Source organism: Phoca vitulina, unplaced genomic scaffold (genome assembly GCF_004348235.1).
Source record: "Phoca vitulina isolate PV1807 unplaced genomic scaffold, GSC_HSeal_1.0 scaffold2, whole genome shotgun sequence".
NCBI lineage: Eukaryota > Metazoa > Chordata > Mammalia > Carnivora > Phocidae > Phoca > Phoca vitulina.
The window spans coordinates 79,787,844-79,812,117 of record NW_022589705.1 but is presented as its reverse complement, the minus strand read 5'-3'; the positions used below and the strand labels follow the sequence as shown (position 1 = coordinate 79,812,117).

Sequence of the window (24,274 nt, the reverse complement as noted above, 5' to 3'; positions counted from 1 at the left end):
AAATCTTAAAAAAAAAAAAGTAATATAAGAAAATGGAAATCGCACACACTGCTGGTAGGAATGTAAAAGGGTGCGGCACTTTGGAAAAAATGGGCAGTTCCTCAAAGGAAAAACATAGTTACCACATGACTCCGCACTTCTACTCCGAAGTATATTACCAAGAAAGATGAAAACATATTTCCACACAAAAATTTATACATGAATTAAAAAAAAAGACACAAATAAAATTTACACGTGAATGTTCAAGCAACATCATTCACAATAACCAAAAAGTGGATACAACCCATCAACTGATGAATGGTTAAACAAAATATAGTATGTCCATACAATGGAAGAATATTCTGCCATAAAAAGAAATGAGATACTCATACCCCCTACAACAGGAACTTTATTTATTTATTTATTTAAAAGATTTTATTTGACACGGAGAGAGAAAGACAACACAAGCAGGGGGAGTGGGAGAGGGAGAAGCAGGCTTCTGGCCGAGCAGGGAGCCCGATGCGGGGCTCGATCCCAGAACCCGGGGATTATGACCTGAGCCGAAGGCATACGCTTAACGACTGAGCCACCCAGGCGCCCCAGCAACAGGAGCTTTAAAAACATTATACGAAGTGAAAGAAGGCAGTCACAAACATCACATATCATGACTCTATTTATCTGAAATGTCCAGAATAGGCCAAGCTATAAAGAAGGAAAGTAAATTACTAGTCAGTTGCTTAAGGACTGGGGGTTGGGAAAAAATGGGAGTGATGGCTAATAGGTATGGGTTTCTTTCAGGGGTGAGGAAAATGTTCTAAAAATGACTTGTGTTGGGGCGCCTGGGTGGCTCAGATGATTAAGCGTCTGCCTTCAGCTCGGGTCATGATCCCGGGGTCCTGGGATCGAGCCCCACATCGGGCTCCTGACTCAGCGGGGAGTCTGCTTCTTCCTCTCCCTCTGCCTCTGCCTCTCCCACTGCTCATGCTCTCTCTCTCTCTCTGTATCTCTGTATCTCAAATGAATAAATAAAATCTTTAAAAAATAAATAAATAAATAAAAATGACTTGTGTTAAACCCTAAGAGACTCTTTTTTTTTTTTTTTTTAAGATTTTCTTTATTTATTTGGGACACCTGGGTGGCTCGTGGGTTAAGCCTCTGCCTTCAGCTCAGGTCATGATCCCAGGGTCCTGGGATCAAGTCCCACATCGGGCTCCTTGCTCAGCAGGGAGCCTGCTTCTCCCTCTTCCCCTCCTCCTGCTCATGATCTCTCTCTCTCTGACAAATAAATAAATTCTTTTTAAAAAATTTATTTATTTATTTATTTATTTGACAGAGAGAGAGACACAGCGAGAGAGGGAACACAAGCAGGGGGAGTGGGAAAAGGAGAAGCAGGCTTCCTGAGGAGCAGGGAGCCCAAGGCGGGGCTCGATCTCAGGACTCCGGGATCATGACCTGAGCCGAAGGCAGACGCCTAAAGAGTGAGCCACCCAGGCTCCCCAACCCTAAGAGACTCTTAACTATAGGAAACAAACTGAGGGTTGCTGGAGAGGAGGTGGGTGGGGGGATGGGGTAACTGGGTGATGGACATTAAGGAGGGCACGTGATGTAACGAGCACTGGTTATTATATGCAACTGATGAATCACCAAATTCTACCTCTGAAACTAATAATATATTATATGTTAAAAAAAAATGTGTTGAGAGCTGCACAGTTCTGTGAAGAGACTAACAACCACTAAGGTGTAGATTTCAAATGAGTGAATTTTATGGTATATGAATTATATCTCAAAAAAAACTGCTGCCTCAAACACCCCCCTACACATACACACACAAAGAGAGCAAATATTTTCCCTCTGGTTAAACAAAAAAAAATAAAAATGAAGTTATACTATTTTTGTAACCTGTATTTCTTTTCCCTGTCATTACATATTCCTCAGCAAAGGCAAAACAGACAACAATAAGAAACTCCCAACCCTAAAATATACAAAATCATCCCAGAATTGAGGCACTCGAGTCCCCAAAATTAAAGCAGGCTCCAGGAACCCAGCACAACAAATGAAAAAAGATACATACTAAGACTCATATGAAAATTCAGAATTAAAGGAAGACTCTAAAAAAATTGGGATTAGAATAGCATGAGATTTGGGGCGCCTGGGTGGCTCAGTCGGTTAAGCCTCTGCCTTCAGCTCAGGTCATGATCCCATGGTCCTGGGATCGAGCCCCGCATTGGGCTCCAGCCCCGCATTGGGCTCCCTGCTCAGTGGGAAGCCTGCTTCTCCCTCTCCCACTCCCCCTGCTTGTGTTCCCCCTCTCGCTGTGTCTCTCTCTGTCAAATAAATAAATAAAATCTTAAAAAAAAAAAAAAAAGAATAGCATGAGATTTCTTTCGTTTTTAAGCAGGTTCCATGCTGAACGTGGGGCTCCATGAAAATATATATCTTTTCATAATCTAATTCTAAACTCATGCAAACTAAAAATTGTGAGGTTAGAATGTAAGATACTTTCAAACATTTGCTTCTCATCTATCCCTTTGCAGGCAGTAACAACAGCAAAAAAAAATGTGCTCTAACAGAAAAAGAGAGTAAATAAGAGGATGTGGGGGGCGCCTGGGTGGCTCAGTTGTTAAGCGTCTGCCTTCGGCTCAGGTCATGATCCTAGGGTTCTGGGATCAAGCCCCACATCAGGCTCCTTGCTCCACAGGAAGCCTGCTTCTCCCTCTCCCACTCCCCCTGCTTGTGTTCCCTCTCTCGCTGTGTCTCTGTCAAATTAAAAAAAAAAAGAAGAGGATGTGGGATCTAGGAAACAAGGGAGCCAAAGAGGAAAAAAATAGCAAAAGGAAGACCCAAGAGGGATTTGTTCAAGGGGCCTAAAATTAATTAGACCAGAAGAAGATGGAGGGTTCTTTTTTTTATTATTATTATTTAAATTTGATTAGCCAACATATAGTACATCATTAGTTTCAGATGTAGTGTTCAGTGATTTATCAGTTGCATATAACACCCAGTGCTCGTCACATCACGGGCCCTCCTTAAAGGATGGAGGTTTCTGAGAGTGAAATCTGAGTCGGGGGAGGACCCAGATCTGTAGATTATTTTTCCATTTGGAAAACAATTTTGATAGGTGTATACCAGAGCTGATAGCAGAACCAGAATAAAAATGGCACAAAGAAAACTAAATAAAAATAAGTCAATTATAGGGGCATCTGGCTAGCTCAGTCAGTACAGTGTGCGACTCTTGATCTCAGGGTTGTAAGTTCAAGTCCCATGTTGGGTATAGAGATTACTTAAAAAATAAAATCTTTGGGGCGCCTGGGTGGCTCAGTCATTAAGCGTCTGCCTTCGACTGAGGTCATGATCCCAGAGTCCTGGGATTGAGCCCCACATCGGGCTCCCTGCTCCGCGGGAAGCCTGCTTCTCCCTCTCCCACTCCCCATGCTTGTGTTCCCTCTCTCGCTGTGTCTCTCTCTGTCAAATAAATAAAATCTTTAAAAAATAATAATAATAAAATAAAATAAAACCTTAAAAAAAAGTCAATTATCACCTTCAGTAGGTAGTACAAAACAGGACTTGGTTCAGTGGTGAACAATACGTACTTGATCAGAATAATGTCAATACTGATTTCTGAGTTATTTAAAAGTTGTGACAAAACTATATTGAAGGGACGCCTGGGTGGCTCAGTTGGTTAAGTGACTGCCTTCAGCTCAGGCCATGATCCTGGGGTCCTGGGATCAAGTCCCGTATCAGGCTCCTTGCTCGGTGGGGAGCCTGCTTCTCCCTCTGCCTGCCACTCCCCCTGCTTGTTCTCTCTCTCTCTCTCTCTGACAAATAAATAAATAAAATCCTTAAAATATATATATTAATCAGAAACTATATTAGAAAAATGAGGGAGGGGCGCCTGGGTAGCTCAGTCGGTTAAGCGGCTGCCTTCGGCTCAGGTCATGATCCCAGGGTCCTGGGATCAAGCCCCGCATCAGGCTCCCTGCTCAGCGAGAGCCTGCTTCTCCCTCTCCCTCTGCCTGCCACTCTGCCTACTTGTGCTCTCTACTCTCTGTCAAATAAATAAATAAATAATATCCTTAGAAAAATGAGGGAAAGGAAAGCATGGATGGACATGTGTGTGGCTTAAGAAAATCGTCATCTACAGGAAGTCAATAGACAGAAACCAAAGAGTATCTGTTTAAGTGTATTACTTAGAAATATGGAGGAGTATGATAGAAACAACTACAACTGTTGAAAGTGATTGCCTATGAGCAGCAAACTAAGCCCTTCCACCAAGCAAAAGTAGCAGCAGCGGCTAGGTATAAAGTGTAGGCATTCTCCCAGGTGATTTGTAGAAGTCATTCCATGGGACCCTCACAATAACCCTGTCGGTAAATAATACCACACCCTACCAACACAAGAGGAAGCTGAGTCTCAAAAAGCTTCAGTGACATGTCCACAGCTACAAAGCTGGTAAGTGGCAGAGCCAAGATTCAAATTCAGATGTGTCTGCCTCTGAAGTCTGTGCTCTTAACCGCTATTATGTATTAGCTCTCAGGGACCCAGACTCATCATGCCCAACTCCATCTTACCTCCTCCACATCTTCATCCAGTTGCTCATTAGGATCCACTTCTCTTACTAAGTCTTGTAATTTCTTCTTGGTCAATACCTAAAGTTAATTGGGAGAAGATTTTTCAGCCAAGTATTAAGGAAACAGAACACTTCATTACCCTCTAATGAAGAAATGCTGTCAATTTGTTGGGTTTAGTTTCTACCTTCCAAAAGTTAACAGTCTGGCCTACCTGGTAGTCTGCTCCAAGACTACACTCCCAAGACAGAAGCGGCCTAGGGAAAGGCTAAAAGAGCAGTGTGGAAGAGGCCAACACCTGTCAGTTTATTTCTGCCTCTTGAGCTCACTGTGCCTTACCTTTCCTCTACATTAAGTAATTTGCAATTTTCTGACCACCAAAACTGGTACTGCACCTCTGTTGCCTTTGGACATGTTCTTCCACCCTTCTTCCTATCTGCTCAGTCCATGGTGCCTCCTTTCTGCCCTTCCTAGCCCACCTAGGTAAAAGGAACCACTTCCTCCTTTGGCCTCTACTGCACCCCGTGCACCCTTCCGTCACTGCATATATTTATAAACTTGCCTGTTTCTGACTTAATAGGCTGAAAGCTCTCTGATGGCAGGGAACATGTCTTCATCTCTGTATAATATTTGCATAAGTGTGTACAACTGTGATTCCTCTTTCACTGAAATGTCATGTCACATACACATGCCATTAAACAATAATCAAAAGACACACATTAAAATGCTAAGCATAGTTTTTTTGGGGTGGTGGTAGAATTATGGGCTCTTTATTCTGTATTTCTAAAGTTTCTGTGATAAGCATGTATAATCTTGGAAAAAAAGAAGAGATGAATTTTCTAAATAAATTATTTGTTAATTATGTGTCAGATCTATCCATTCTACCATTACCACTTAAGGCAAGCTTTCACTCCATGTCTTGATTTACTGCAAAAGTCTTAGACTTGGTCTTCCTCTCAGTCCACCCCTTTCCTACCTTTCTTGTCCACTTACTGCCAAGTTAATCCTCCTAAGACATACGACTTTTATTATGTTACTTACTCCTCTATTAAATATTTGCAAAGATTGTCTAATGACTAAGAGTTTCAAAAGAGACAGACTCATATATGCCCAGTATATTCTGCCATATTCCTGCCTATATAATTTTACCTCCTGTTCTTCTCTAACAGACTCCACATTCAACACAGGTTGGCTTCCTGACTATCTGCCCAACCCTCCCCATTCGCCTTTGCTAGTCCCTCCTCCCATTCCCTTGAAATGTCTCTCCCTCCTACTCTATCCAGCCTACAAGGCCCAAGACAAGAGATTATACTTATTTTTTATCTCTTGTGGCTCTGGAGGGCAGAATCAGAATCATGGGCAGAAAGTGGGGGAGAGAGGGCATTGGGGGGGGCAGATTTTAGAATCAGTGCAGAAAGTTAATAATGGAGCAGCTGGCTGAACTAGAAGGAGAAAAGACCGGAGGCAATAATGCTTTTATTACAGGAATAATGAATAATTAATCCATTAGTTATTTTATTATTTTATTTAACTATTTTATTTAACAATTTTATAGTGTATATATATTTATATATACATATATAAAAACCTGTCATAGGCAACAGTGTTAGTGTGTGTGTATGAATGTATGTACGTATACATACGCACACATAAACACCACAGAGTAAACACTGATAAACGTTGTACATGATAATTTGATAAAGAACTTTAGAAGTCCAAAGGAGGGAAAAGACTCTTTTTCAGCCGAGAGGAAGAGGCAGCATCTGAGACAGACATCTCTCAAAGCATTATTGGTTCAAATAACAAATAAGAGATGCCTAGGGAGAGCAAAAAGTAAGAGATGATACCTGATTGTTTTCAGGGCTGAGACGCCCTCCCGTCCCAGGAGGACCCGGTATCTTTACCACTGTAGTGCTATTGGCCATGGAGCCTTGTGGAGGGGTGCTGGCTGGTTCCGGTTTTATGGATGAGAAATTGGAGAGGTTGATTAGGGCTGAGGGGCCAAACTGGTTCATAATCTGCCGAGCTTTGGACTTCAGCTCATAGAGCTTATCGAGATCCTGTTTCTTTTTGGAGCTGTGAGGACCAAGGCCAATCAACTGTAGAAGGAAAACAAGAGAACTAGCTCCAGAAACACCTTTAATAAAGGATAAGGTTTGAAAGTAAAATTGCATAACGTCTGTCAGACTTGAAGAGTCTTCAGGATATCTGGGATAGTGACCATTTGATACCTGCACATTAAAAAGAGGGAAGGAAGAATGTTCATTGCTCTCACCTCATATTTAGAAACCATCTCTTCTCCAAAGGCTAAATGAAATAGTCCACAAAATTAAATAAGGAAGAAAGTAAATGAAATAAGAAACCTTACGTACAAAAATAAACTAGAATAAGACATTTTTGAAGACTTTGTAAAAACAGAATAGGTTAAGTACTACATGCATTATTTTTGAACAGCAAATAATGTTAAATTCAAATAAATCATGGCACAATCACATATTTAAAACTCAGCCACAAAACTTAAGAAAACAGATTAGTTCATTTTGGCACTTCAAAACATGCTTAAGTCTATGTCAGGTCTATGTCTAATAAACACAATTTTTAGCAACTGTTAAAAGTAAGCTGTTCCTTGTCATCAAGAGCAACTTTTCTGAGTGTTAGCAATCTTTAAGTACATGCAGGGTCCCTAGCCTGGAGTAGCCAAGACTCCTCAATTGTAAAGCCATGAGGCAGACACTGTGGACAGCAGCTTTGGTGTCATCAAGACCAGAAGCACATTTACCAAGTTCCGCGAACAGCGGCCTCAGTGCGCTTACTTACAGCTATCTGAGTGTCTAGATCTTTAATTACATCAGCAACGGCTGTGAGCCCGGTGAAATGAGAGGCAGCCATTTTCAAAAGCTACCTGTAAATGAACAACTGGCATCAAGCACCATCCTTGCCACAGCACCATTTTAATTGCATGGCCTGGCACATCTTCACTGACCAGGATCCAAGCAAACCAGATGTGGAGAAACACATCCTTATTCTTGTCTCCTTATTCATACTGGGCACCGAGGAAAACATCTCCATCTCTTTCATACACAACTTTTAAAATTAATTCATGATGATTATAGTAATATAGATTCTCTTCCAATAAAACAGAGTTCTATTGTTAGGGATAAGCTAGCAGCATATGAAAACATTGGCCAGAACTGTGAAATGAACCTGCAGGAATCAAGGCAGTGGTTTTCAGAACTTGGTGAAGCTTAGCAACCTAAATGAGTATCTGCCCTGTCAACTCTTGCCCCGTAGTGCTGCGTTCCTCCCCCAACAAATTGTCTAACTCTCTAATATGAGAAATGACCTTTCCTGGTTTGCCCTTAACAAAAGCAACTGACGGGGCACCTGGGTGGCTCAGTCCGTTAAGCGTCTGCCTTCGGCTCGGGTCATGATCCCAAGGTCCTGGGATCGAGCCCTGTGTCGGGCTCCCTGCTCAGTGGAGAGTCTCCTTCTCCCTCTGCCCCTCCCCCAGCTTATGCTCTCTCTCTCTCTCTCTCTCTCTCTCTCTCTCAAATAAATAAATAAAATCTTTAAAAATAAATAAATAAAGGCAACTAACTATGTACTGGTTAAGTGACCAAGAGAAAACTTGTTGGCCAAGAGTCAGCTGAGGAGATAGGAGAGCATCAGGATCACGTGTTTGTTTTTTAACCATATGCCTCCTTTTCCCTTACCCACAAATGTTACCACCGGAAGAATCAGGATAGGGAAAGATTGTTAACATGGTAATAGTTAACAAAGTATTCCCCCACAGCAAGTTATGAAAGAGCCTTATTAAAGATTATCAGTATGTTCACACACTGAACATTATACCTTTCAAATAACATTCGCACAATCTTCAAGGGGCTTCCCAAATAGTACTGGGTATTGCTCAAAATAAGTAGAAGACTTTTTTTGTAACAGAGATTTCTGTATAATGGGAATTTCTATAATAAGACCTGTAGACAAAAATATAGCCTATCTACACAGCACCAAAAATGAATAATCATTTATCAAATTAGGAATTAACCTTAAGGAATAGCTCCAGTGGCTATTAATGAAATAAGGGGAATCTGTACATTGTAAGAAAAATCAGTTTCTCTCTCAGAAACTAGACTGTACTTTACTGTACTGTTTTGTTGAGAAGCAAACAATACTTCTGCATTTTCAGTAATTCTGGGAAAGTGATCTACTTCTTCCATTAAAACAAAACAAAGCAGATGATAACCAGACACTCATTACCAGACTGACACTGCCCTTAGTTTCCTAGACTGTTCCTTTATTTGGTTGGATTTAAAACACCGTATTCGTAGGGGTGATGATTACATGGGTTTATACAATGTCAAATTCATCACACTGAATATTTAAGATCTGTGCATTTTACTGTATATAAATTATACCACAATTAAGGACAATAAATCAAATCTCTTGCCCCCCCCACCCAAATAAGTAAAGGACTGCACTCTCAGGCAATTATCCCAGAAAAATGAAAACCTGTGCTCCCATGCAAACCTATATGCTAATGTTCATAGCATTTATCAATAGGGAAAAGACAGATCATTGAATAAATGATGGTATATGAGTACATCTGGAAAATATGTGGTTTCATGTTTAAAATTTAAATATTTGATCCACCTGGAATGAGAGGGGTATATATATTCCTCCCTTCATATATTCCTCTATTCCACTTTTTTAAAAAGATTTTATTTGGGGCGCCTGGGTGGCTCAGTCGTTAAGCGTCTGCCTTTAGCTCAGGTCATGATCCCAGAGTCCTGGGATCGAGCCCCACATTGGGCTCCCTGCTCGGCGGGAAGCCTGCTTCTCCCTCTCCCACTCCCCTTGCTTGTGTTCCCTCTCTCGCTGTGTCTCTCTCTGTCAAATAAATAAAATCTTAAAAAAAAATTGTTTAAATATATATCTATTTGACAGAGAGATAGAGAGAGCCAGAGAGCACAAGCAGGGGGAATGGAAGAGGGAGAAGGAGAAGCAGGCTCCCCACTGAGCAAGGAGCCCCATGCAGGGCTTGATCCCAGGACCCCAGGATCATGACCTGAGCCGAAGGCAGCTGCTTAACCGACTGAGCCACCCAGGCGTCCTGGCGCCTGGAACTTCTATATGTTCTATGTCTCACCACTGTTGTTAGTTGCTACTTGACTTTTTAAACTCCTGTAGGACAATAAATCTGATTTTATTCCTTATTATAATCTTGGCACCTTAAAAAAAAAAAGACAATACAAAAAGAGTATACTTGGGCGCCTGGGTGGCTGTCAGTCAAGCATCTGCCTTCAGCTCAGGTCATGATCTCGGGATCCTGGGATCAAGCACTGCATCGCCTCTCCTCCCCTTCTGCTCTCTCTAATAAATAAAATCTTTTTTTTTTTTTTAAAGAGTACATTTAGGGTGCCTGGGTGGCTCAGTTGTTAAGCATCTGCCTTCGGCTCAGGTCATGATCTCAGGGTCCTGGGATCGAGTCCCGCATTGGGCTCCCTGCTCAGCGGGAAGCCTGTTTCTCCCTCTCCCCCAGCTTGTGTTCCCTCTCTCTGTCACTCTGTCAAATAAATAAATAAAATCTTAAAAAATAAATAAGGAGTACATTTATATAACATCTTTAAAATGATAAAATTTTAGGAACAGAGGACAGATTAGTGAGATTGTCAGGGACTGGGTGGCAGGGAAGCAGATGTGGTTATAAAAGGGCAAAATGAGGGACCTTTGTGACGGAATCATTCAGTGTCTTGACTGTGATGATGGATAAAAGAACCTATAAAAGTGACTAAGTTGTATAGGACTTAATCCACACACACCCACAACTGAACACAAGTAAACAGATACAAGTAAAACTGGTAAATCTGAATAAGGCTGGTAGATTATATCAATGTCAATATCTTGATTGTCATAATAGACAGCAATTTTGCAAAATGTACCACTGGGGAAAACTGAGCAAAGTATACAAGAGATCTCTCTGCATTATTTCTCATAACTATGCATAAATCTATAATTATCTCAATATTTAAAAATTGAAAAAAAATTATTCTCAGCAGTAAGTGAGAAGCACTTCTGGGGTACCTAGGTGGCTGTCAGTTAATCATCTGACTCTTGATTTTGGCTCAGGTCATGAGCTCGAGGTTGTGGGATCGAGTCTCGTATCAGGTTCCAAGTGGAGTCCGCTTAGGTTTCTCTTTCTCCCTCTCCCTCTGCCCCTCTCCCCTCAACTCATGCTTGCTTGGTCTTATTCTCTAAGATAAATAAATAAATCTTAAAAAAGAAAAGCCCTTCTAAAGATGACCCAAAGCTCAGGAGTCATAAAAGACTGACGTGTTCAATTACATACAAATAAAGATGTCTGAAAAATAAATAAATAAATTTTTAAGTAAAAATAAAAATGTCTGCATGACAACAAACATAATAAAATTAAAGGACAAAAGACAAACTAGCAAAAATATATGCAATATGTATCAAAGACAAAGGACTAATTTCTTTTACATATAAAAAATACCAATGCATCAATAAGCACCCAACCACCTAAAAGAAAAATTGCAAAAACAACAAAAACGACAGTACAAGAAATTCAAATAGCTCTTAAAGTAATGAAACGATCCTTAAAAAAAAAGTAATGAAATGATTCTTATTCTCATTGATAATAAAAATGCAAATTAAAACTATTTATTCCTCCTTTGGCAATGATGAAAAAGTTCTATACATACTGTTTGAAAGTTTTATAGAGAAATAATCATTTCACACGTTGTTGGAGTTGGAAGAGGGGTGGAGGATATAAATTAGTTAGGTCTCTACAAAGGGCTACTTGGCACTACATGCTATTAAAAAAGCATGTATTGGGGCACCTGGGTGGCTCAGTTGGTTGAGCATCCAACTCTTGATTTTGGCTCAAGTCATGATCTCAGGGTCTTGAGATCAAGCCCTGCGTTGCATAGAGCCTGCTTAAGACTGTCTCTCATTCTTCCTCTGCCCCTCCCCCCCATTCACGCACGCGTTCTCTCTCTAAAAAAAAGAAAAGCATATATTGTTTTGATCCCATAGTTCCATCTTTAGCAATTTATGTTATAGTTGGATATCTATGTAAATAGAAAACTACACATACGAGGAATATGAACCTCAATGTCCAACAAAAGTGATATAGTTAAATAAATTAAGGTATAACCACAAAATGAAATACATTGAAAAAGAATAAGACTCATGAAAATATTAAGCTGGGGCACCTGGGTGGCTCAGTTGGTTAAGTGACTGCCTTCAGCTCAGGTCATGATCCCAGGGTCCTGGGATCAAGTCCCGCATTAGGCTCCCCCTGCTCTGCAGGGAGCCTGCTTCTCCCTCTGTCTGCCACTTCCCCTGCTTGTGCTCTCTCTCTCTGTCAAATACACAAATAAAGTCTTTTTAAAAAAATAAAATAAATTAAAAAAAAGAAAATATTAAGCTGAATGAAAGAATCCAGGGGTGCCTGGCTGGCTCAGCTGGAAGAGCATGCAACTCTTGATCTCGGGGTTGTGAGTTCGAGCCCCATGCTGGGTGTACAGATTACTTAAATAAATAAAACTTTTTAAAAAACTTAAAAAACAGGGGGCGCCTGGGTGGCTCAGTCATTAAGCGTCTGCCTTCAGCTCAGGTCATGGTCCCAGGGTCCTGGGATCGAGCCCCGCATCAGACTCCCTGCTCAGCAGGGAGTCTGCTTCTCCCTCTCCCACTCCCCCTGCTTGTGTTCCCTCTCTCACTGTCTCTGTCAAATAAATAAATAAAATCTTTAAAAATAATAATAATAAATAACAAGGAAGAGGACGCCTGGGTGGCTCAACTCAGTTAAGCATCTGCCTTGGCTCAGGTCATGATCCTGGGGTCCTGGGATCAAGCCCCATGCTCGCAGGGGAGTCTGCTTCTCCCTTTCCCTTCCCCCGCTCATGCTCTCTCTCTCTCTCTCTCTCTCTCTCTGGCTCACTCTCTCTCTCAAATGGATAGGTGGAATCCTTAAAAAAACAAAGAATGAAACAAAGAAGCTTATGAAATGACCTCTAAAATACACTGTTCATTGAAAATGCAAGGTACAGAAGAGTGAGCATAATTTGTTATCATTCATTAAAAGACATATAATTGTAAATGCATAAATTATTCCTGGAAAGATACATAACAAACTGATAACAGCAGTTATCTTAGTGGGGAGGGGAATGGTAGTATCTGGGTGGCCTATGGGACCAAGGTGGAAGAAGATTTACTTTTCATTGTATACCCAAATTCTGTCCCATGTGCATGTTATCTATGAAAAAAGAAAGTACTGTTTGGTTTGTTTCCTCTGAAAAAAACAGGTAATTCTGACAACTGTTTTTAAAATATAACAAAAAATAAGGGCACCTGGATGGCTCAGTCACTTAAGTGATAGACTGTTGATTTCAGCTCAAGTCATGATCTCAGGGTCAAGGGATCATGCCTCACATTGGGCTCCGCAGTCAGTATGGAGTCTGTTTGAGATTCTTTCTCTCCCTCTCCCTCTGCCTCTCGCCCACATCGCATACATGGGTGCAGACTCTCTCTCTCCCTAAAATAATAAATCTTAAAAAAAATATATAGCAGTAGCAACAAAAATGAACCTTGATCTATATCTCAGACCTTATACAAAAACAAACTCAAAACTGATTACAGATGTAAAATTAAAAATGTAAAAACTATAAAACTTTTACAAGAAAGCGTAGGGAAAAAAATCTTCGTAACTTTGGGTCAGGGCAGGAATCTTAGATACAACACCAAAAGCACAATCCACAAAAGAAACTGATAAAATGGACTTAATCAAAATGTAAACTCCTGCTCCACAAAAGAAAATAAAGACAAGTCATAGACTAAGAGAAAATATTTACAAATCACGTATCTGACAAACAACTTGTATCCAGGATATATAAAGAACTCTCAAAATTCAACAATAAGAAAATAAACAGACCAATTTAAAAAATGGGCAAAAAAATCTGAACAGATCCTTCACCTAAGATATACAGATGGCAAATAAACACATGAAAAGATACTCAATATCATTAGTCATCTGGGAAATGCAATTAGGGAAATGAATACTAAATACTATTAGAATAATTAAAAATTTTTTAAAAAATAAAAGTGCTGGAGAGGATGTTGAACAACTGAAACCATCATACATTTCTGTGTGAATGTATAAAACAGTGCAATCTCTTTGGAAAACAGTTTGGCAGGTTTTTTGTTTGTTTGTTTGTTTTTTAAAGATCTTATTTATTTACTTGAGAGAGACAGAGTGATAGAGAGAGCACAAGTCAGGTAGAGGGGCAGAGGGAGAAGTGGACTCCCTGCTGAGCAGGATCCTGGGATCATGACCTGAGTTGAAGGCAGACATTTAACTGAGCCAGCCAGGTGCCCCAGTTTGGCAGTTTCTTATAACATTAAATATATATTTATCATATAACCTGGCAATCCCACTCCTAGGTATTTACCCTAAAGAAATGAAAACTTATATTCACACAAAAATTGGTACGTGAATATTTATAGCAACATTATTAATAACTGCCAAAAACTGGAAACAATCCAGATTTCCTTCAACTGGTGAATGGATAAACTATGAATATATATTCATACAATGGAATACTACTCAGCAATAGGAAGGAAGAACTACTGATACATGCAACAACGTGGATAATCTCAAATGCGTATGCTAGGTGAAAGAGGCAAGACTCAAAGGCTACTTACTGTATGATTCCATTTATATGACACTCTGGAAAAGGCAAAGCTATATGGATGGAGGAAATAGATCAGTGGTTGCCAGTGGCTTGGAGTGGGCCAGGGCTGGACTACAAAGGAGCAGCATGAAGAAAATTCTGGGGGTGGTGGGACTGTGAGGTAGCAGTGTGATGGTGCTTACATGACAGTATGCATTTGTCACAACTCATAGAACTGTACTCCCAAAAGGGTGGATTTTTTGGTCTGTAAATTTAAAAACAAAACATCACAACCATTCTGAAATGGTCAATGCCTCCACATCCAAATTACCTGTTTACTGACAACTTTCATCAAGTCCAATTGTGGACGATGCTGACCAAGCACAATGGAATGAAGTGACTGTTAAATAACCTGAATCCCATTACATAATATACCATGGTTGCCTTTGGGCTACTCAAGTTTCTAATTCTCAGTTACTTGGAATGCCAAGAAATAGGAAGTATTGCTGTGTAAAAACAGGCATTAACCGTGGGACAGTTTGGGAGAACACATAATAGTAAACCCTTATTAGCACCTACTATGTGGAAATCACACGCTATGGGATTTACAAAATAATTCCAGAAAGCCCATGCCCCAGTGATCTACAGTAAAAGTTATTTAGTAATTTTATCAAAACAAGATTGTGTGGCTGGGAATTCAATTAAATACCAAGCCTATCCTCCCTCCCCCTTACCAGCTACATTTAAACTCTGGTTGATAGGCTGAGGATAACAAGCCCCAACTGCTTTTCCTTTAAACAGCTTGTACCTCAAACAGAAATCCAGTTGCAACCCTATTACTGTATTAAGAGGATCTGATTTTTCAGAGGGTAGGAGATGGGGGGATACCTTGTAGTAGTTATAAGACTATGGCCTTTTCTAGACATCTGTTCCATTAACAGATTTTTTTTTAAGATTTTATTTCTAAATATACTCTACACCCAATGTTGGGGCTTGAACTTAAAAACCAGAGATCAAGAGTCGCATGCTCTTCTGACTGAGCAAGCCAAGTGCCCCACATATATCCACCCCCACAAGATTTTTTTTAAGTGGAGAGAATAGGGGAGTAGAAGACCAGATTGTCTTTAAAACCCTTTCACTTCTGAAATGTTTAGGAATTATTTAAACAAAATACTGGAATGAAGGGGACTGCTAGGCTGATGGCATAAAAGCCCTATCACTATGGTGCATGACTTAACTTACTGACTGGGTTTTCTACCTGTTTCTCTCCTCACTGGCTTCTAGATGTATCTAAATCAACTCATATTTCCCAGCCTAAAAAAACAGAAAGAATCAATTAATTGCATTCTGTGAGACTTGAGAACAACAGAAACATGGGATTTTTTCCCCACTAGTTTTTTTTACTAGTTTAGTCCTATTTAGGTGGTTTTGACTTAACAGAAAAGCAGTATACTACAGTGGTTGAGGGCATGGACTCTGGGGGCAGTGTCTGGGTTCAAGTACCAACTCTGCCACTTATTAATTAGCTTTATGTCCCTGAGCAAGTTATCTAATCTCTTTATGCCTCAATTTCCTCATCTGAAAAACTGAGTTAATCATAAAGTGTATCTCATGGGATTGTTGTGACAATACATTGAGTTTATATATCTAAAGCACTTAGAAGAGTGCCTGGCACATGGAAAGTACAAATAAATGTGTTCGCTAATATTATATAATATATATGCTCTCCTCTTCTAAATCTTAGTTATAAAAATCAGTGTATTAGAACTAAAAGGTTTCCCCATTGTAGTATGTGTTGGTGCCATCCTAAAACCATTTTTATGACTTCAGATATTAAAAAAAACAATAGTGACTGAAAAAAAAAATGGTAGCGGTAAATGATCAACAGGAGGCTGATGAGGAGTACTATGGCACAAGGAAGACCCAAGTCAGGAGGGTTGGGTATCATCCACTTCTGCCACTGAATTATGTGAGCTCCCTTTGACCAGTTTCTACATCTACAATTAAGCGTAGGATCAGACAGATTTTAAAGTCCCTTCCAGCTCTAAGAAACAGTGTAAGATTTTAGATTAGGTCCATATGTACTGATTTCAGTTTGTCTTCTGCATCCAGCACACCTGTTTCACAGTACAGACTCTAAACACTGCTGGTATATTGTCTCCAAAGTATTCTGGGGCTTTCCATGAAGACTGCAGATCAAAAGTAATATGTTCTGGGATGCCTGGGTGGCTCAGTCATTAAGCGTCTGCCTTCGGCTCAGGTCATGATCCCAGGGTCCTGAGATCGAGCCCCACATCGGGCTCCCTGCTCCCCGGGAGACCTGCTTCTCCCTCTCCCACTCCCCCTGCTTGTGTTCCCTCTCTCGCTGTGTCTCTCTCTGTCAAATAAATAAATAAAATCTTAAAAAAAAAAAAAAAGTAATATGTTCTATGTTCATATCTGCTCTAACACAATGATTTTCTGATCAGGTACTTTGAAATACTATTATAATAACTCAGTGCTAGAACCACAAATGAGTGAAATAAGTACATTTTGCAAATGTAGAAGAGGATGTTAATTCAGGAATAAGTTATCATTAATTAAACCATCAAGTACTTTGAAATGGTGGCATGGGCATGCTTTATTTCACAATTTGGTGTAAGTTTTGATCACTTGCAAACAGTAGAGGCACTTGCAAATAGTATAAGCTAACCCTCTGGGAAAAAACAGTAGTTTCAACTAGTTAGCCCAATTTCCCTGATCATCTAGTTCATGTTACAATTAATTGTAAAGTTAATCCAATTTAGCTCCTTGTTCTTCAAGTTGGTCTTTCTTGGCCTCTTAAATTTCAAATTAAATATATCTTAGTCCATTGTGAGGAAAAGTTCTATTCAGGTCCTATTCTCCTATCTTAAATATCTATTCTTATTTAAAAGCACAGAAATTTAGTTCTCCTCAAATACTACACTATATAAGAACCCTAACAAGTTATAGTACTTGACATAAAGAGAAGTCTTAAGGAGGAGGGGGGTGCTTTTATTCTTTTTTTTTTTTTTAAAGATTTTATTTATTTAATTGACAGAGAGAGAGACAGCGTGAGAGGGAACACAAGCAGGGGGAGTGGGAGAGGGAGAAGCAGGCTTCCCGTGGAGCAGGGAACCCGATGCGGGGCTCGATCCCAGGACCCTGGGATCATGACCTGAGCCGGAAGGCAGTCGCCTTAAGCCACTGAGCCGCCCAGGCGCCCCGGGTGCCTTCATTCAATGATATTTTTTATATAAGTGTTATTTCTATTTTGTTGATGGGCAAACTGATATATGGAGAGGAATTTACTTAGAAAAGTAGAAAAAAGTTAGTCAAACACCTAACATGGGTTTAGTACCATGTTTTCTGGCAAGGTACTTAACCTCTCTGAACCAACTGGTACTAACAATATCTAACTTGTGGGGCTGTAAGTGATAATTAAATATTTAAAAGTGCTTATGATGGTGCCTGATCAGTCTGAGTAGGTTTCAGTAAAAGATATTATTGAAGGGAAGTAACTCGTCCAAGTATCCTTGACATTCTTATCTAAAAGCAGCCATCTGGGGCGCCTGGGTGGCTCAGTGGGTTAAAGCATCTGCCTTCGGCTCAGGTCATGATCCCAGGGTCCTGGGATGGAGTAGGAGTCGGAGTCAGGGTCAGAGTTCAGGGTCGGGCTCCCCGCTCAGTGGGGAGCCTGCTTCTCCTGCTCCCTCTGCCCCTCCCCCTGCTTGTGCTCACTCTCTCTCTCAAATAAATAAAAAATCTTTAAAAAATAAAATAAATAAAAAATAAAATAAAAGCAGCCATCTCCAGTAAATGCCTATACTAAAAATATAGGATACAACTTACTTATCTACAACTTTCTAAACTGCTTACTATATTTTTGGGGGGGAGGGGGCTTCGTTTAAAGGTTCCCTAACTGGTTAAGTGACATTCGCTGTATTGATGTCAATACAGTAACAAGCCTCAAAATGAAGTACTAAATTTGTAAAAAATTTCCCTCTTGCGTTAGAAGTTAAAGCAAAGATTCTAGAAGCATGTTTTCAAGGATATTAGCCAAGTATTTCCTATTTGCTAGGCACAGTAGGGTACTATATCAAAATTATGATCTAATCAATCATTACCTCATTGTGATCCTATACCTTCTTTGGACCTCAGCCTCTTTACATATAAAACAGGAGTTTAAAAAAGATTATCTTTCTGGGCCATCCTGTCCTCCCATCTCTAACATTCTTTGATTTGAGATGCAGAGATCTGTGCTCAATCAGGGTCGAGTGGAATGGTATTTAAAGCACTTATCAAGTATATAACTGAGTTCAAACGGCTTCGACTTCACATCAGAGCTTCGTAAGAATGAAGCAGAAAACGAAGATGCTTGCATGGGGCTTTCCTAGAGAAAGTATCTGGCACAAGAAAAGCCTGCCAAAAGCCAAGCAGGCAGCGGGAAGGAAAGGTCTTCTTCCCCTGAATACATCCTTTACCACTCTGGATTCAGAGTATATGAGGAAAAAATAGATCACTAGATCTTTTCCCAACTCTCTCCCTTTCCCTTGGAGTCTGATCTCGCAGCCATGGCCCCTTATACTCTCCGCTTTGGGGAGCTCGGGTCTTCGCAGCCCTGTTCCCTCAGGTACTTCGGAGTCTCCAAGCCCAGATCCCGTCCCCACAGAAGCCCGTCTTCATTGCCCGCTGCTGTTCCTTCCAAACCCAAGTGTTCTCTGAGTGCTCCTGCCCCTCAGGAACCTAAGTCTTCGCTGCCCTGTTTCTGACTCCTTAGGAGCCTGGATCTTCACTGTCCCGCTTCTGTCTCTTAGGAGCCCAAGTCCTCACAGCTCCGCTTTTACCTTTCCGAAGCCCGTGTCTTCACGCCCCTTTCCCTTCCGACCCTCTCCTCTTAGGAGCATGGGTCTTCACAATCCTGTCCCTCTCACACCGCTTTCCCTCAGGTGCCGGAGAACTCACATCCGTCCCCGTTCCCTAAGTCCCGTCTACAGCCCGGGTCCCCACAGCCGCGTCTTCTCCGAGCCCCGATCCCCTCAGTCCCGTCCCAACAGCCTGATTCCTCGCACAACCCGGTCTCCTCCACAACCTAGTTCTTCAAACACTGACCCACTGTGGGTCTGGGTCCTGACTCCCTCCTCCCGCTCTTCTTCCTCAACTGCCAGGGCCCAAGACTCACAGGCAGCAGCGTCTATCTCCCCATGATATGCGGAGACTGCCCCAGTGAAGCGTTCGTCTCAGCAGCCGGTCCGACTGCTCGGCCCTCCCCGAGTACTTCCGGCACCGCTCCCCGCCTCCAACCCGGAAACGCGCGGCTCTTCCGGCCGGCGGGCGCGCGCCTGGCTTGCGCAGGCGCAGACTGCCCTCTGACACGTGGTCGGGGTCCTAGGCTGTTGCTCCGCTCCGGGCGTTGTGGTTTTTCTTGCTTGTGGTTGACTGGCAGCGTGGGCGAGCCCTTCGCCTTCTACCCAGGTGTTACGAACGCTGCCCTTGCTGTTTCTTTCCGTCTCCGCCTGTCGTATATATCGCTAGCACTACCGGTAATTGACGCCCTCGGATGGTTTAGAGGTCGCCATTTTTAGTTGGTGCCTTTTATCTTGTTATCGGGACGGAGAAACCCACCTGGGACCGCAGCACCCAGTAGGTAATTCTGTTGAACTCTTAACAAGGGAGTTGGCAACACAAGAACCTGGAGACGAGAGACCGTTTGTACCTGTGGATTGGCAACTAATAATATCAATTGAGCGTTTACTGTCATCCAGGAAGTTTCCTAAGCCGCTTAATTCCGATATATCGTTTAATCTTTTAAAGAAAACCCGTGAGGGATGAAGTAAGGTTCTAGCTAATAAGTGCAGTCTCAACTTGAACTCAGAAGTCTCACTGTAAAGCCCAGTACTGTCCTGTATGTAACCATTAAACTGATGATTTTGGTTTTTCCATCAAACGCTTTGGGATAACTTTATTTTTTACCCTATGCCAGGTGATAGGCATCTAAGACCCAGTCCTAGCCAATGTGGCAGGAATGTACAAAGGGTTGTGACAGCCCAACGTGAGCCCTGGTAACTGCCCACAGGAATCAGGAAGAGGTGTCTCCCAACTGTATTGGTGCAGTAACCTGACCTTCCTGTCTTTTTTCTTAGGAATCTCTACATTCAACATGGGGCTCAAACCCAACCCTGAGATCAAGAGTTGCACGCTCTTTGACTGAGCCAGCAGGTCCCCCAGTGCCCTCCTTGTCTTTATATCTTACAATCCTCATCCTACCAAACTCCCAATCACCATCTACACTGCCACCATATCTGAATTCTTAGATTCAAGGCCCCTTCCACCATTAGGCTTCAAGCAGTCTTCCTTAGCCTAATTTCCCTGATACTGCTCTCTTCATTCTCCTAAGGATCTGGAACACCTCCCCCCCTCCCCATCTTTTTAAAGACCAGTTTAAATATACATTCTTCATTCAACAAATAGAGTGCTGGTTGTGTGCCAAGCCTTTTGCTAGGTGCTTGGGTATGTACCAGTAGATAACCACAGACAATAAATATCCTTGTCCTTACTTTACAATCTGGAGTGGAAAAACAGACCATCAGAAAGTACACAAAAGTGTAAGAAGAGAGAATGCCAGAATAAAATAAATACATAAATACCAGATTTGTCTAGCTGGGTGATGGAGGGCCCTGAGCTAGAAAAGCTTATTCAAGGATCAAGATGGCCACGATGGCCAAGGTGGCTGGAGCTTAATAGGTGATACAGTGGCGGGTAAAGAGTTTGGAGAGGTAGGCAGGGTTCAGCTCAGGCTGGACCTTGTAGGCTATGGCTAGGACACGGGGTTTATTTATTGTGCAATGGGAAGGCATTGGAGTGTTGAATAGAGGAGTGAAATAATGATTTGTTTTGAAGAGATGACTGGTGGATTATAGGAAGAGCCCCCAACAAACAATTGACAGAACCCACATCTAGGCTTTCCACCGGTTTATACTATAAGTCTGTATCCTATTATAGTATAAGAGCTGTTTATGTGACTCCCTTCAGCTTCTCCTTTGTAGAGGTCAGGTACCTCTATGTATTATTTAAAATACATCAAGGAAAGTGAAATGCCTGAGTCTATATTTTTCGTTTAAAAAAAAAAAATCTATGTATATGTACATAGAAAACAGTCTGGCAAGAGAAACACTAAACTGTTAATAGTAGTTTGGGGAAAACATTCTCACGTTTCTGTACTGTTTCAATTTTTTTTACAATTAGCACATGTTGTTTTTATATTAAAAATGAAGTATATGTGAGTGATTCCATTTTTATGCCATTCTGGAAAAGGCAAAACTACAGGGCCAGAGAAGAACACTGATTACCAGGATTGGGACTAGGGGTAAGGGTTGACTAGAAAAGGAGACCAAGGAACTTTTGGGGGTGATATAAATGTGTGATATTTGATTGATTGTGGTAGCAGATACATGTCTATATGAGTTTGTTAAACCATATGGTAAAAAAGGTGAACTTACTATATGTAAATTATATATCAACAAACCTGACTTTAAAAAATGAAATATGGGGGGAGCCTGATTGGCTTAGTCAGAACGTGTGACTTTTGATCTTGGGGTTGTGAGTTCCAGCTGCACATTAGGTGCAGCGATTACTTAAAATCTTAAAAAAAAATAATGAAATAGGGAAAATATAGAAAGCAAGGACAAGTTAAAAAATATTTTCAATTATGCAAGTAATAAAATTACACAATAATGAAATAGCTCATTATGCTTTTTAAAATAATTACAATATTAAAGGTAAGTCTGATTTCTTGTGTGTCATGGTCCCCATCCTTCCCTCCTTCCCAGAGGTAATCAGTGATGTGTTTTTGCAAATCTTTTTTTAAAAAGTTAATAAAGTATGTGGCATTAGAAAATATATAGCACTGGGTTTTATGTGCATACGTGTATGTTCTTTATTACGTTAACGACATGTGGTACCCTATTCAACACCTTCACTCAATTTTTTTTATATCTATTGATAAAGATCTACTTTAACCAATCCAAATTTGGTATTGCTTTTTTCCCCTCACGTTAATGGTCATCATGCTGTACCTTATTCGGCAACTCTTATCACTCAGTGCTTTTTGGTGTTTAATTCACTCCTTGGCAGCACAGTAGATAGCATTCATTCCACTTTATGAACACACTACGTTCTGCTAATCATTAGCAGAAGATTAGGTTGGTCCCAGTCCTTCTCTCCCTGTGCCTCCAGTTTTCCCATGGTGGGGCCGCTTCAGGTTGGATGGCCACGGGTGGTACAAGTTTGTGCATTTTCCATTTTAATAGGGTGGGATTCGTGTCTTCCCCAGATAGGTACCCACAGCCGCCGAGAAGCGGGTATCCCGCGTAACGTACAAAAGGTGCGACCTGACGCCCACTGCAGCCGGCGACAGCTTCCCAGCTCGCTCCTACAACCGCTCTTCCTTGCCACTCCCTCAGCGCCCGCCGGCCCCTTCCCAGCAAGCACCGCGCATATTTGCATATCAATTTACGTCCTTGCCCTTACTTCTATATAAAAATCGAAAGACAAATCATAAAGTCTTCTTGTGAATATTGCTCTACGGCTCAGCATGTCTTGAAGTTCCCCCTTCAACTTGAGGAGTAAGGATAAGAAATTGCTTCCAGTTTGTTTTCACCTTTACCGAAAGAGGGATTCGCCAGCACTGCCTCACTGTTTTCGTGTCTGAGCAGGCAAAAAGGGCTTCTGTCGTGAGTGGCACACGTAGGGCAGCTCCATTGCTCTTCGTGCGGAATCGACATCAAGAGATTTCGGAAGCATAATTTTTTGGTACTTGGGCAGCTGGTGATCGTTGGTCCCGGCGCCCCTGTTTTTAGTAATGAAAGAAGTAGTGTTTGTTTTTTTTTTATTTCTTGTTTCTCTAGGTTTATTATTGGGTTTTTCCTTTTCTGGTAAGCAGATGAGGTTTGAGGTTTAGTTATTAGGTGTACCGAGTGTAGATGAGGTTTAGTTAAGCAGTTAGATGTTTCATTAGTAAACTGAGTGTAAGTTATTTTACTTAGGAGGTCTTGACGATGAAATGGCTAGGTAAGATAAGTCAACTATTTATAAGAAGCGCCACAAAAAAACCCCACAGAGTGGTGGGTACAAACTGGTTTTTCACAATCGAGCCAGGTGATTGCTGACATAGAAAGAGAGGCTATTTTTCCATTTCCATTTCACAGGTGTAAGGAAAGTAAGTTATACGTTTACGCAAGTGCACTCTGAATTATGCCCCCAGCGGGAATATCGGGACTCCTCGTAGGTGTCCTCTTGCAGGGGTGATTGAATCACCATGCATAACTTTGATCTTGTAAAAATTCTTCCCCTTTAACCAGGCGTATATATCCCTTTCTTTTTTTTTTCTTAAGACTTTATTCATTTGAGGGGCGCCTGGGTGGCTCAGTCGTTAAGCGTCTGCCTTCGGCTCAGGTCATGATCCCAGGGTCCTGGAATCGAGCCCCACGTCAGGCTCCCTGCTCGGCGGGAAGCCTGCTTCTCCCTCTCCCACTCCCCTCTGCTTGTGTTCCCTCTCTCGCTGTATCTCTCTCTGTCAAATAAATAAAATCTTAAAAAAAAAAAAAAAGACTATTCATTTGAGAGAGAGAGCACGAGTGAGGAGAGAAGGAGAAGCAGACTCCCTACTGAGCAGGGAGTACCACGTGGGGCTTGATCCCAGCCAGGACCTGGAGAGATCATGACCTGAACTGAAGGCAGTCGCTCAACCATCTGAGCCTCCCAGGCGCCCTATATATCCCTTTCTAAAGCTGTGTTAATGTTCTTTCTATAGCCTTTGTCCACTCATGGTACTGGAAATGTATTTTCTCTTCCATATGATTTTTTTTTTCAAGTAAGCTCTATGCCCAAGGTGGGTCTTGAACTTATGACCCAAGATCAAGAGTTGCATGCTCCACTGACTGAGCCAGCCAGGCACCCCTCCCTGATGATTTTCTTAATACCATTTTCTTTTTTCTAGTTTATTTTTATTTTTTAAAATATTTTTTTTTTTTTTTT

At 41.3% G+C, this 24,274-nt stretch overlaps 1 protein-coding gene and 1 non-coding gene across 3 annotated transcripts in view; one reads left to right on the top strand and one right to left on the bottom strand.

Moving 5' to 3' along the window:
- Positions 1-19,528, bottom strand: part of TAF12 (TATA-box binding protein associated factor 12) — a 37,350-nt gene extending 17,822 nt beyond the window's left edge. For both annotated transcript variants that reach the window (XR_004297660.1, XM_032389882.1), the window contains exons 1-3: positions 19,422-19,528; positions 6,392-6,643; positions 4,548-4,625 (exon numbers count right to left, since the gene is read on the bottom strand). Coding sequence is in view for 1 of the 2 variants with exons in the window: in XM_032389882.1 (XP_032245773.1) it covers positions 4,548-4,625; positions 6,392-6,559 (246 nt within the window). In the remaining variant the exon portion in view is untranslated. The remainder of the gene's footprint in view (positions 1-4,547; positions 4,626-6,391; positions 6,644-19,421) is intronic.
- Positions 19,529-22,955: 3,427 nt separating this feature from the next.
- Positions 22,956-23,089, top strand: LOC116627122. The gene has a single exon (XR_004298431.1). It is a non-coding gene; the product is annotated as a U11 spliceosomal RNA (small nuclear RNA).
- The last annotated feature ends 1,185 nt before the right edge of the window (positions 23,090-24,274 follow it).